At 33.5% G+C, this 14,037-nt stretch overlaps 1 protein-coding gene across 2 annotated transcripts in view; it reads left to right on the top strand.

Annotated features, from left to right (window-relative positions):
* Positions 1 to 14,037, top strand: part of COG5 (component of oligomeric golgi complex 5) — a 285,705-nt gene that overhangs the window by 152,324 nt on the left and 119,344 nt on the right. For both annotated transcript variants that reach the window (XM_030834402.3, XM_030834401.3), the window contains exons 8-10: positions 3,099 to 3,264; positions 10,212 to 10,324; positions 10,578 to 10,655. In XM_030834402.3, the coding sequence (XP_030690262.1) occupies positions 3,099 to 3,264; positions 10,212 to 10,324; positions 10,578 to 10,655 (357 nt within the window). The remainder of the gene's footprint in view (positions 1 to 3,098; positions 3,265 to 10,211; positions 10,325 to 10,577; positions 10,656 to 14,037) is intronic.

Below are 14,037 nucleotides of genomic sequence, written 5' to 3'. Positions count from 1 at the left end.
GGAAAGATGCAGTTGGGGAAGCCACAAAAGATTCAGAGGTTCTGCTAATATTTGGTTTTGTGGTCTAGGTGGTAGTTATAGAGGCTTGTTCACTTTGTGATATTTCATAAAGCTATGCCTACATAATGTGCACATTCCTCTGTATGTTAAAGAATTTAATTTAAAATTATCATTTTTGTAGTTTCCCAACTAAAAAATGATAAGTTTATATTAAACTATGAATATAAATAACTGGCATTAATAGAAAAAGTGGTCATGTTAATTAGAAAGCTTAAAATTACATCTAGAATTTTTATAAGTAGTTTAAATTGTAGTTATTATAAATATTATGTTAGATGTTTTTTTATTGAAGTATAGTTGACATGTAATATTATGTTTCAGGTGTACAACATAATGTTTTGACAATCAGATACATTACTAAATGATCATCACAATAGGTCTTGTTACCATCTCTCACCATGCAAAGTTATTACTGTATTATCGACTATATTTCCTATGGTATACATTGCATCCTTATGACTTACTTATTTTGTAAGTGGAATTTTGTAACTCTTTATCCCTTTCACCTATTTCACCCAACCCCTCAATCCCACTCCCCTCTGGCAACCACCAGTTTGCTCTGTGAGTCTGTTTGTCTTTTGTTTGGCTTGTTCATTTGTTTTGTTTTTTAGATGCCACATATACATGAGATCATACAGTTTTTGTCTTTTTCTCTCTGACTTATTTCACTCAGCATAAACCCTCTGGGTCCATCCATGTTGTCACAAATGGCAAGATTTCATTCTTTTTTATGGTTGAGTAATGTTCCATTGTATATACCACATTTTTTTAATCCATTAATCTATTGATGACACTTAGGTTGCTTCCATATCTTGTGTGTTGTAAATAATGCTTCACTGAACATAGGGCCACATATATCTTTTTGAATTAGTGTTTTTGTACTCTTTGGGTAAATACCCAGAAGTGGAATTGCTGGATTGTATGGTATTATTTTTAATTTTTTGAGAAACCTCCATAGTGTTTTCCACAGTAGCTGTACCAATTTACATTCACACCAACAGTGCATGAGGGTTCCCTTTTTTCCATATCCTTGCCAACACTTATTTGTTGTCTTTTTGTTGATAGCCATTCTGATATTGGATGCTTCTTTAATAATGCACTGTACATGTTAACTGTTTTGAAAGTTTTTGGTAGTCAATAATTTTTGGAGTAGAAACATACAAAGCTGCTCCATTTTAGCTAGATCTTTCAAGTAAAATATGACTTTAAGTGTTTTCAGTTAACATACACATATAACTTCCAGCGTACATTCACTGTAAGCTATTGAAGTTACAGAATTATTGTTAAGTTACTGAAACCCTGTATGTTGAGAAGCTGTGCTTTTCAGATCCTTTGAGGATAATAAAGGCAATAAATACAATTTTACACTCTGTGTCTATATTCTAGTATTATAAGGTGAAGATATTATTTGAAATTGCTCAGGTAATGCTTTCTTAGATTATATAGACATTTGAATAGTGATAGGGGAAATTTCTTTACAGCTGCCTAATTTTGATTTTTGATATCTACTAAAAAGTGAAAAAAAAAATCACTATGAATGGAATGGAACTAACAACAACCAAAGTGCTATACCCCATATTTTCAGTTAATAATTTTGTATGAAATAGCTTATTTTCTCCCCTTTTCTTTGTTAGTACATTGATACAGAATTGACAGTATATATTAGAATAAAATTCTATTATAATAATATAAGTTAAAATTTTTTCATTAAAACATATTTTAATATGAAACAATGTTCATTTGCTTCTCTTTCTTGTTTAATATTAAAAATGTCTAAAATGGGTATCAGTATTCACCAACCATGTTTCCTGATATCGTCTTTAAGTTGATTCTGCTCTGCCTCTGTGTGTGTGTGTGTATCTGAGGCATGTACTGTTACTAACACCAATAGATTTCAGAAATAATATTTTGTGTTTTTTATAAACTTAACAGTCAAGAAAATGTTAATGAAATAATCTAACTTTTTAACTATGTACCTTTAATAATAGACACTGAATCATAAATGAAAGAGGAATTTCAGCTATTTGGGCCTGGATATATATGTTGGTGTACAAGATCTGCCTTGTTAATTCAGCCATTTACTTAGTGACACATCCAGCAACCTATTTATATCACTGTGGACTTAATCTACTCATAGATGGTATTTCTACTCCCCACCTCATTGCTTACCTCTCTCTGCTTCAGTCACTCTGCTCCAGCCACCATTATGACCTAATTGCTGTTTTCACTAGCTACCAAGCACATTACTACCTCTGCACTTTCACTGATACCTCTGCCCAGATCTGTATTTCCCCGTATCCTCCATAGATTTCATTATATGTAGGTCTCCATTTAAATAACACCCTGAGATGCGTTCTCTGACTCTTCCCTCCATAATAATCCACATCATTCTCTGTTCTTATTCCCTTCCTCCTCCTTTATAGCATTTACACTACCTGATATTCTCTTACATTTACCTTTTATACATTTCTTAGTAAATACAAGATCCATGCGGGCAGAGACTCAATTGGTTTTATTTACTACTGTATTTCCAGCACATAGAAGCAAGATAGACCCATAGTAAGCACTCTGTAGATATTTATAGTTTCAGTGAATGAAGGAAGGAAGGAAATATAATGAATAATAGTATCAGTCTGCATAGCTCAGCCGTTAGTTGACTCTGCAGAATTCATTTATTTATTCTCTAAACAAATACAGGGTTGTTGTTAGTTCCAGCATGGCTCTCTTCGTAGGGATTGGGAGTAAATTTTAAGTAAGCCCTAATAATATAACAGATTTTAAATTTTGTTATTATCCTTTAAAGGAGGAGGTAAAGGGAAAGGGAGGAAATCATACACATGGTATTTAACTTTGTCTTTTAGGAAATAAATAATGACTAAAAATGATATTTGTTCCAAATGCATTGTCTTTGTTCTTGTCTGTAATAATTTTAAAATATTGTAGTAACTGCTCAAGTACCACTTGTAGAGTTATGGTGTTTGTGTTTATTTTCCTATTTATATCTATTCCCAACTCACCCCACTACCACCTTTTTAAAGAATCCAACCCAGGTCGGAACAGCTCTTCAGGTTTTCCATAATCTTGGAACTTTGAAGGATACTATTACCAGTGTCGTGGATGGATATTGTGCTGCTATAGAAGAAAATATCCACAGTGCATTAGACATCAAAGTTTTGACTCAGCCTTCCCAGTCAGCTGTGAGAGGTATGGATGTGGTTTATCTTTAGCTTCTTTATTTATTTATAACTGAAAAGTCCTTTGAATAGTATGTGAAGCATTCAAGTTTCAAAGTAATCTAATGACTCATTTTTTAGTAGACAGAAAATGAGAGAAGAAATTATGTTTTAGAATTTATTTATAACTTTTTTTTGTCTAATCAGTGAGTTGAACTGGCCAATTGGTATATTCAGAACTTCTAGATAAAATCTGTAAACTATGGCTTCATTTAGTTCAGAGGAAACAGATGCAAGGAAAAAAAAGGAACATATTTTTCTTTCTGAAATCCTTATCCTCACATGTACTTCTTATTGAGGCAGAAAATATTTTTTAAGGAAATACAGTCTCTACTTTATCTTTCTGGGCTTTTGTATAATTCTCATACTCAGGAGCAGTAATGGGTAAATGTGGAGACAGAAGCTGATAAAAGCTTTGGGAACATTACAACTATAGCACAATCTAAAGAAAACCAGAAACAGGTAGATTCAAGGTAGCAGTCCCAACCCTTTTCCTGCCAAAAGATACCCGATGATGACATTCACATACATAACACACTTCATAGACATGAAAGACTACATGTTCTGTGTACCTCTCATTTTTCTAAGCAACACCAACTCTGCATTTCTCTCCTTAAAATCTTTCCTCTCTCCTGTTAATACGGATGGACTGTACTTGCTCCTAGCAGAGACCAAGTACTCTGCTTTTGCATTAGATCCCATCACTCAAAGGCGTTGCTTTCACAGATCCCCTCTCTCTACCACATCATCAGTTTTTCCTTTATTATGTCTCTTTCCCATCACATACAATCGTGCTATTGTATCTTCTTCTGCTTAAAGACAGTCAAACAAATCTATCTTGACTCAATTTCTTTCTTCACTTTTACCACCTTATTTTATTTAGACTATAGAAAAATTACCCAAAGTGTTGTCTATACTGCTTGCCTCCAGTTTTTCTCTTCTCATTTTCTATTGAACAACAACCATTGAGTTGTCCTTAAGAATAAATAATACATGTAAAATTAATAACAGTTCTTGATATAGGGCTAATACTAAAAAATATTTGCATTGATTATTATTTTTATGTTTGCTATATAAACATAACCTTAAATAATACAGAATATATGTCCCTCATAAATAATTTGCACTAGATAAAAAGAGATAAAAGAATCTTAGATCTTAAAGGGATTTTTAAAGGTTAACCCTAGCCTCTGAATAGGTCTGTATTAAGACCATCCCAGAAGCAGAGCTTTGAAAAGAAATTGCCAGAGGAGATTTTACTCTCAGCTTTTCCCAGCAATTATTCTCAAAAAGTTTGATCTAATGTTTAAATTTCCAGAGGCAGTTTAATCTCATTCCCTCTTGTGTTGTCAAGAATAGGAAAAAAATGAAAGCAATTATTCACATCCTGTCAGTGCTAATGTATGCTCCCTTTTTCTGAAAGAATAAAGAGTTTAAAAGCCTTATTATCATCTGTTGAGGAGTGGATACCATGATTTAATGTAGAAACCCTACTCTTTATTATTTTTTAAAAGAATAATCATTGCTATTTTTATTTTTTAAAATGTTACATTGGCAGGATTAATGTTAATTGCCTGATCTTGTTGGTTATATTGAGATAATGTAGTAGAATGTCATTTTTGTTGGAAATACACATTAAAGCCTTCAGGGGTGATGGGGCCTCATGTCAGTAACTTATTCCCAAATGATTCAGGGAAAAATATTTTTTACTATACTTCACAATTTTCTATACGTGTAAGATTGTTTCAAATCTTACAAAATAAATAACATTATTATAATTATACAGGAACACGTTACCCAAAATGTATCTAAAAGTTTATAAATCACTAAGGAAAATATAAATAACTCAATTGAAAAAAATAAAGGATATGAATAGGCAGATCACAGAAGAACATATCCAGTAAACATGAAAAGATGTTCAGCCTCTTTTTAGAGGATATGAACTAGTTATTAGGGAAAAACAAATGATGCAAGATCCTATTTATCAGTCGTGAGACTGGCAAAATCTAAATCTAAAACAGAACTAAATGTTGGATGAGGGCAGAAACTCTTATACTCTGACTGTAGGAGAATAAAATGTTTCAAACATTTTATTCAGTTTTATCAAACGGCTCACTGAGATTAAAAATGGGTATACCTTATAATCTTATAATTTCTCTTTTAAGAGTAAACCCTAGAGAAACTCTGGCACATATGTATAAGAATTTTTATTACTATTATTCATAATAGCTAAACACTGAAAACAGTCTTTCCTTCATTGGAAAAATGAATAAACTTGCTTATTTTTTAAGTAGACTACTATGCAATATTTAAATTTATAAATTTTATCAGTATAGATAATTCTCAGCTCCCTTACATGAAAAAGCAAGTTGCAAAAAGATACAGTATGATATTGTATTTAAAGCCTGAGAACATGACAGATGGTGCTATGTATTGCTTTACATACATGCAGATGTAATGAATGTATAAATATATGCCTTCTAATAATAATCATTAATTTCAAAATAACATGAGCTCTGGGGAGAGAACAAGGAAAATGAGACCAGGAACGAAGAGGTATATTTAGGGACCTTCACTTTATTCATTCATCCTTTTTAAAAATTTTATTTTTTAAGACTGTTTTTTAGAGTATTTTTATGTTCACAGCACAATTAAGAGGAAGGTACTGAGATTTCCCATATACCCTCACCCCCACGCGTGCACAGCCTCTCTCATGATCAGCATCCCCCAGCAGAGTAATACATTTGTTACAGTTGGTGAACCTGCATTGACATGTCATAACCACCCAAAGTCCATAGCTTACAGTAGGGTTACTCTTAGGTTTCTGCATCTGTGAGTTTGGACGAATTTATAATGAATGACGTATTTCCATCATTATAATATCAAACAGTATTTTCATGGCCCTAAAAATCCTCTATGCTTTGCTTATTCATCTCCACACTCCCAGCCCTGTCAACCACTGATCTTTTTATTGTCTCCATAGTTTTACCTTTTTTAGAATGTTATATAGTTGGAATTCTACATCATGTAGCCTTTGCAGATTGGCTTCTTTCACTTAGTAATAAGCATTTAAGTTTCCTCCATTTCTTTTTTTTTTTTGTGGTACGCGGGCCTCTCACTGTTGTGGCCTCTCCCGTTGCGGAGCACAGGCTCTGGACGCAGAGGCGCAGCAGCCATGGCTCACGGGCCTAGCCGCTCCGCGGCATGTGGGATCTTCCCAGAGCGGGGCACGAACCCGTGTCCCCTGCATCGGCAGGCGGACTCCCAGCCACTGCGCCACCAGGGAAGCCCTCCTCCATTTCTTTTCATGGCTTGATAGCTCTGTTTTTTTCAGTATTGAATAATATTCCATTGTGTGGATGTACTACAGTTCATTTATCCATCCACCTAGTGAAACATCCTGGTTGCTTTTAAGTTTAGGCAATTATGAACAAAAGCTGCTGTAAACATCTTTGTGTAGGTTTTTGTGTGGACATAAGTTTTCAGCTCCTTAGGGTAAATACCAAAGAGCACAATTGCTGCATTGTACGGTAAGAGTATGCTTAGTATTGTGAGAAACCACCAAACTGTCTTCCAAACTAGCTTGACCATTTTGTGTTCATGCCGTCAGTGAATGAGGGTTTCTGTTGCTCCCTATCCTCACCAGCATTTGGTGTTATCACTGTTCCAGATTTTGGCCATCTAATAGATATGTTATGGTATCTCAGTGTTGTTTTAATTTTCATTTCCCTGATGCTGTATGATATGGATCATCTTCTCCTATGCTTATTTGCCATCTGTACATCTTCTTTGGTGAGGGAGGTGTCTGTTAAGGTATTTGGCCCATTTTTTAATTGGGGGTGTTTCTTACTGTTGTAAGAATTTTTATTTTGGGTAGCAGTTTTTTCAGATGTGTCTTTTGCAAATATCTTTTTTTCCAAGTCTAAGGATTGTCTTCTAATTCTCTTATTTGTCTCTTCCAGAATAGAAGTTTTTAATTTTAATGAGGTCCAGCTTATCAGTTATTTCTTTCATAGAACATGTCTTTGGTATTGTATCTAAAAAGTCATTGCCATACCCAAAGTCATCTGGGTCTTCTCCTTTGTTATCTCCTATGAGTGTTACAGTTTTGCACTTTACTTTTAGGTCTGTGATCCATTTTGAGTTAATTTTGGTGAAATATGTGAGATCTATGTCTAGATTCATTGTTTTGCATGTGGTTATTGAGTTATTCCAACATGATTTGCTGAAGATTCTACCTTTGCCAAATTTATTGCCTTTGCTCCTTTTTCAAAGATAATTTGACTATATTTATGTGGGTGTATTTCTGAGCTCCCTATTCTGTTCCATTTATCTATTTGTCTTTTTGGCTAATACCACATTGTCTTGATTACTGTAGCTTTATAGAATGTCTTGAAGTTGGCTAGTCAGTCTTCCAACTTCATTCTTTTTTGTCAATATTGTGTTGGCTCTTCTGGTTCTTTTCTCGATATAAACTTTAGAATCCATTTGTTGATATCCAAAAAATAACTTTCTAGAATTTGGATTTGGATTGCCTTGAATCTATAGATCAAATTGGGAAGAACTGACATCTTGACAATATTGATTGTTCCATCGATGAACATGGACTATTTCTCTGTATACTTAGTTCCTCTTTGATTTTGTTCATCAGAGTTCTGTAGCTTTCCTCGTAAAGATTTTGTACCTATTTTGTTAGATTTATTTATACCTAAGTATTTCATTTGGCCGGGGGGTAACACACATGATATTTTGTTATCAAATTCAAATTCCACTTGTTCATTGTTGATATATAGGAAAGCAATTGACTTATGTTCATTAACCTGGTATCTTACAACTTTGCTATAATCACTGATTAATTCCAGGACTTTTTTGATTGGTTCTTTCAGATTTTCTACACAGATGATTGTACCATCTGCAAACAAAGACAGTTTTATGTCTTACTTCCCAGTATACACCTTTCTTTCCTTTTCTTGCCTTACTGCATTAGCAAGGACTTCCAGTATAATGTTGAAAAGTGGTGGTGAAAGGGGACATTCTTGCCTTGTACCTGATCTTAATGGGAACATTTCTCATCATTAAGTATGATGTTAGCTGCAGGCTTCTTATAGATAGTCTTTATTAAATTGAGAAAATTCCCTTTATACTTAGTTTATTGAGAGTTTTTACCATTAATGGCTGTTGGATTTTGTCAACTATGATCAAATGTATTAATGTGATTCTTCTTTTTTTAGTCTGCTGATGTGATGGATTATGTAAACTGTTTTTTTTTTAATTTATTTAATTTTATTTTTGGCTGTGTTGGGTCCTCATTGCTGCACGCGGGCTTTCTCTAGTTGCGGTGAGCAGGGGCTACTCTTTGTTGTGGTGTGCGGGCTTCTCATTGCGGTGGCTTCTCTTTGTTTCGGAGCACGGGCTCTAGGTGCGTGGGCTTCAGTAGTCATGGCATGAGGGCTCAGTAGTTGTGGTTCGCGGGCTCTAGAGCACAGGCTCAGTAGTTGTGGCCCACATGCTTAGTTGCTCCGCGGCATGTGAGATCTTCCTGCACCAGGGCTCGAACCCGTGTTTCCTGCATTGGCAGGCTGATTCTTAACTACTGCACCACCAGGGAAGCCCTGTAAACTGGTTTTTGAATGTTGAACCAGGCTTACATACCTGGGATAAATCCCATTTGATTATGGCATAAAATTCTTTATATACATTTTTAGATTTTATTTGCTAATATTTTGTTGAGGCTTTTTACATCTGTGTTCATGAGGTAGTGGTCTCTAGTTTTATTTGCTTGTAATATCTTTATTATCTAGAATAACTATTCACCATCTTGTTATTTCTGTCGACTTTCGGAATGCTTCTTTCCTCAAACTTTGAACCCTTTTTTTGCTCTCTGGCCCAGTATGCACCAGGTTCACCTTCTGTTTTTACCGCTCCAGGTATGGAATCACTTTTTTCTTCAGTAAGCCTTGGCTTCTTTTATTGGGGAATGGTGCATAGAGATTGAAATTTGGATATCAGGCATGCTCATTTCTATTAAGGAGTTGTCATCTCTCTGTCCTTTAGTGAACAGAATTGACAGATACCTCCAATTCCCATTACTCATTTGTATCTTCGTTCTGTTTATAGTGAGAACCTTCATTTGCACCATTCTAAAATAGACTTAGTTTCAATATTATATATTGAATATATATAATATATATAATATTGAATATATGTAATATTGTAATTTTGAATATTGAATATAATTTTGTAATATTGAATTTTGAATATTGAATATATTGTAATTCAATATTACAATATCAAGCAACACATCTATTAAGTAAAATACAATATTTCTTTGTGATTTTTTTTGCCCCTAAAATATATCTTACTAAAGTCAGGATGCTGTAATTAAAAATTACTTGAATTAATTATTTTCCTGTGTGTGGTGGTTGTATTATTAATTTGAAGTACCATTAGTTTTATGTGTTACTGTATTTGTTTGTATTTAGTTTTAGAGTTTGCTTTTTTATTCTTTTAAAATTTAAATTTATTTTGAAACATCAGCATATAAGACGTTTGTATGGTTCACAGAGACTCACCGCTTTTATTCCTGTTCCTTTCACCTGGTACTACCTCCCACCTCTTCAACTCCTCCTTCTAGGAAACCTTTCTTATTAATTCCTGTTTTCTGTATTATCCTTCCTGGGCGGGTGCGTGCGTGCGTGCGTGTGTGTGTGTGTGTGTGTGTGTGTGTGTGGTCGTATTTTCCTTTCTTAAACACAAAAGGTTAAGATTCTTTTTTATGTCACTTATGAGAAATTATAATTTCTTCAAAAAGGAACTTCTCATCTTTTAGCCTGTATGTGCTTTTCATAATAACGTATCAGTACATTTTGTTATATTTGGAAATTTTTATTTTTCATGTTTTTCTCTTGCTCATACCAGGGGCACCTGGACGATCTACCATGCCAGCCCCAGGAAACACTGCAGCGTTTCGTGCTTCCCTTTGGACCAATATGGAGAAACTTGTGGATCATATTTTTACTGTTTGTGGCCAGGTAAATATTTGAGAGAGTGAAAATAACATTAATTATGGGTTAATTCCTGGTTATTCTAAATTGTGTGACCTTGGGCAGGTTTCTTAAAATCTCTGAGAGTTCAAAATACGTACATTAGCTAATTATAATATATGTAAGGGCTCTAGCAAAATGTCTTTTCCCTTCCCTTAATGTTTCTAATGCCTATGCTTAATACTTGTTTCATTTGAAAATACTCAGTTATATACATTCTCCCTCTCTTCGCCCTTTTTAGGTACAACATCTGCAAAAAATTTTAGCCAAGAAGAGAGACCCTGTCTCTCACATTTGTTTCATTGAAGAAATAGTTAAGGTATGTTTAAATGAAAGTATTTTTATCTCTTTATAAAAGAATGCAGGAAGATAATGAGCCAGCATTATTTGTGTTCCTGTCTGACAGAGAGGCTACGTGTTAGATAGCTAAAGGGAAGTATATTTCTTGACAACCACAAATTTTCTTCGCATGTTTGTTTATTGAGTAGATGCTAGCTAATACTATTTATAGAATAATTTCTCAAATGCATATAGTAATTTCCCATTTTTTAATAATATAAATGATTTATTGTAAAAGTTTTTTAAAGTCCCGATAGAGAATAAGATAAAAATTTTTGGCATATAAGAGATTTAATTAGTGGTTGTTATAATGCCTTATAAAGTCTTTTCTGAAGATGGTACAATCCATTCAGTTGTTAATTTTTCCTATAAAGCACTTTAATGTATTATTTTTTCATATTCTAAAGTCTCCCTTCTGTCATCTACCAATCTACTGGCCTCGTGGGCACAAGAATTCCTTCCATGCATAGAAATCCCTGACTCTACATTTTATTCATTCATTTTGATATGTTTTTGATAGTGATGAATGGAATAACTAGATATTCTGTTCATTAAATCTTAACACCTAGTGCTCCAAAGAAAAAGATTCTCTAAGTTTCTATCATCGAGGTGTAGGTAGTTTACTTTGTAGTTCAGAATTTTAAATATTTTATTTCCTGTGTTGGGGATCTCCAAAACCACCCCCAAATTTGGTGATTTGCTAGGAGGATTCATAGCACTCAGTACATAGTCCTGCTTGTGGCTGTGATGTGTTATAGTAACAGTATATAAACCAAGTCAGACAGAGAAAGACAAATACTGTGGAATCTAAAAAACAAATGAACAAACGTAACAAAATAGAAATTAAGTTACAGATACAGAGAACAAGCAGGTGGTTGCCAGAGGGGAGCCGGGAAGGGGAAATTGGATGAAGGCAGTCAGAAGGTGCAAACTTCCAGTTACAAGATAAATAAATACTAGGAATGTAATGTGTAGCATGATGAATATAATTAATTAATATAATTAAGACTGCTGTATGTTATATATGAAAGTTGTTGTGATATTGCTGCATCGGGCAAAGTTTCTACATAAAAACTCACATATCAGTTCTTGTCAACAGTTATTATACTGGATGAACACTGGGCGAGGTTTTAAATGCATCTGAATTATTTCTAACTAAAAAGGACTATGAGGAATAGGGATATATGCTTTCATTGTATTCGTCCTTTTCATTTACTTAAAAATATTTCTTATTTAATTAAAGCCAGAGAAGATTGCTCTTCCAAATATTCTTCTTACGTTTTTTAAGACAGTAGTCGTACACAATACACACATACATATTTACATTTATTATAAATTTTAATGTAACTTTACAGTTTAGTTGTTGTTTTTTCTTATAAGGTGATATTAATGAATAAAAATTTAGTCCCTCTTGGGATTCAGTATACTCATCTATATTCAGAATAGATCAATCTTTTTTGGAAAGTCCAGAATAACTTGTGACCCTGCAATTTTGGGAACTCTAGGACAAAAGAGAAGTAAAAATACTCTAAGGAAAATATGTCATAAATTGCAAAGATAGCACATAAAATTTACTATATTTGCTATAATTTCTTTAGTCTTTTCCTTCGTTAAAAAGCTGTAAACAGATATTTTTGCTAATTATATAACTACAATGTAAGAGTATTATTTAGTTAAAATAATTATCAGTGGCAGTAGAACCTTTATAAAAAGTATAGGATTTTTACAATGATTTGAGGCCCAAATAATAATCCTTAAAATCTGCATAAAATTTTAAACTTGAGTAGGTGATGGTATATATCTTGGGTCATTGAAGAGCAGTTTCTGAACCAAGATCTCTAAATCATTTTGTAATCTGTTTTTGAGGAAAATGTTATAAACAGAATGTTCTTACACTACTAGGTTTTTTTTGCAGCTTCAAGATTTTTAAGGATATATCCTGGTATTGAAAGTTCTTTTTAATTTAGTGGTTTAGCCTTTTAAACCTCTGAATATATTTTTTAAAAATGAAAACAGTGTAAATAATTCAAGATGAAATGATTTAGAATTTATGTCATATGCTTTCTACAATATCTATGTAGAAATTAATGCTTTTTTCCTAGGAAGATAATTTCTAGCAAGTAATTTTTTTTTAGATTGCAATCTACCAGAACAGATTTTTTAAATTTATGTATTAAATTTTTTTTGTTGTTTTTTGTTTTTTGCGGTATGCGGGCCTCTCACTGTTGTGGCCTCTCCCGTTGCGGAGCACAGGCTCCAGACACGCAGGCTCAGCGGCCATGGCTCACGGGCCCAGCCGCTCCGCGGCATGTGGGATCTTCCTGGACTGGGGCACGAACCCATATCCCCTGCATCGGCAGGCGGACTCTCAACCATTGTGCCACCAGGGAAGCCCCTGTATTACATTTTTATAAGTTGTAGTCCACATTTTGAAATTCACTGAAAGCTAAATTAATAGATATTTTCTCTTTGGTTTATAATTTAAATATAAATGAAATTACACTATTAATTTCATGTCAAGTAGGAAAATTAAGAATTAATTTTCCAGGTTTCTTTGTTTTAAACCACTTGATTCTAATGCTTCTGTAATTAACTATAAAGTGTGATGGAATTTCCGTGTTTGACTTCTTGCCAACTTGTTTCTTTTCTACAAAAACAAAACAAAACAAAACAAAACTGTACTTTACATTTTCCTTTGTTAAGTAATTTTTGTAATTTATTATTCTTTTGCTGTAGTTCAATACCTGTAGATTTCTTTAAAAAGTAATGATTTTTATTTTTTAGAACAGCTTTAGGTGTACAAAAAAATTGAGCAGAAAATACATCTGATACTTGCTAGGTTATCATAACATCTCTTGTGCATTATACAAAACTTATAAATGTACTACATAGTGAGCTAATCCTAATGTAAACTATGGACTTTAATTATTAATAATATATCAGTCATGGTTCATCAGTTGTAACAAATGTACTATACCAATGCAAGATGCATAATGCATTATGCAAATACATAATTTCCTGCGTCCACCATTTATAGTATCATGCAAAAGAGGTTCAGTAGTTTTTCTTCCTTAAAAATCTTCTATGCTCCACCAGTTCATCCTTCTCCCACTTATCTCCTTAACCCCTGGCAACCACTGATCTTTTTACTGTCTTTAGAGTTTTGTCTTTTTCAGAATATCATGTAATTGGGATCATACAGTAGGTTGCCTTTTCATACTGGTTTCTCTCACTTAGTAATATGCATTTAAGGTTTCTTCGTGTCTTCATTGCTCATTTTTTTAATCACTGACTGATATTTTACTCTGTGGGTATACCTAGTTTGTTTACCCATTCACCTATTGAAGGACGTGTTGTTGCTT

This window comes from Globicephala melas, chromosome 9 (genome assembly GCF_963455315.2).
Source record: "Globicephala melas chromosome 9, mGloMel1.2, whole genome shotgun sequence".
In the NCBI taxonomy this organism is placed as follows: domain Eukaryota; kingdom Metazoa; phylum Chordata; class Mammalia; order Artiodactyla; family Delphinidae; genus Globicephala; species Globicephala melas.
Note: the sequence above shows the minus strand (reverse complement) of the source record. Positions and strands in the feature narration are given on the sequence as shown.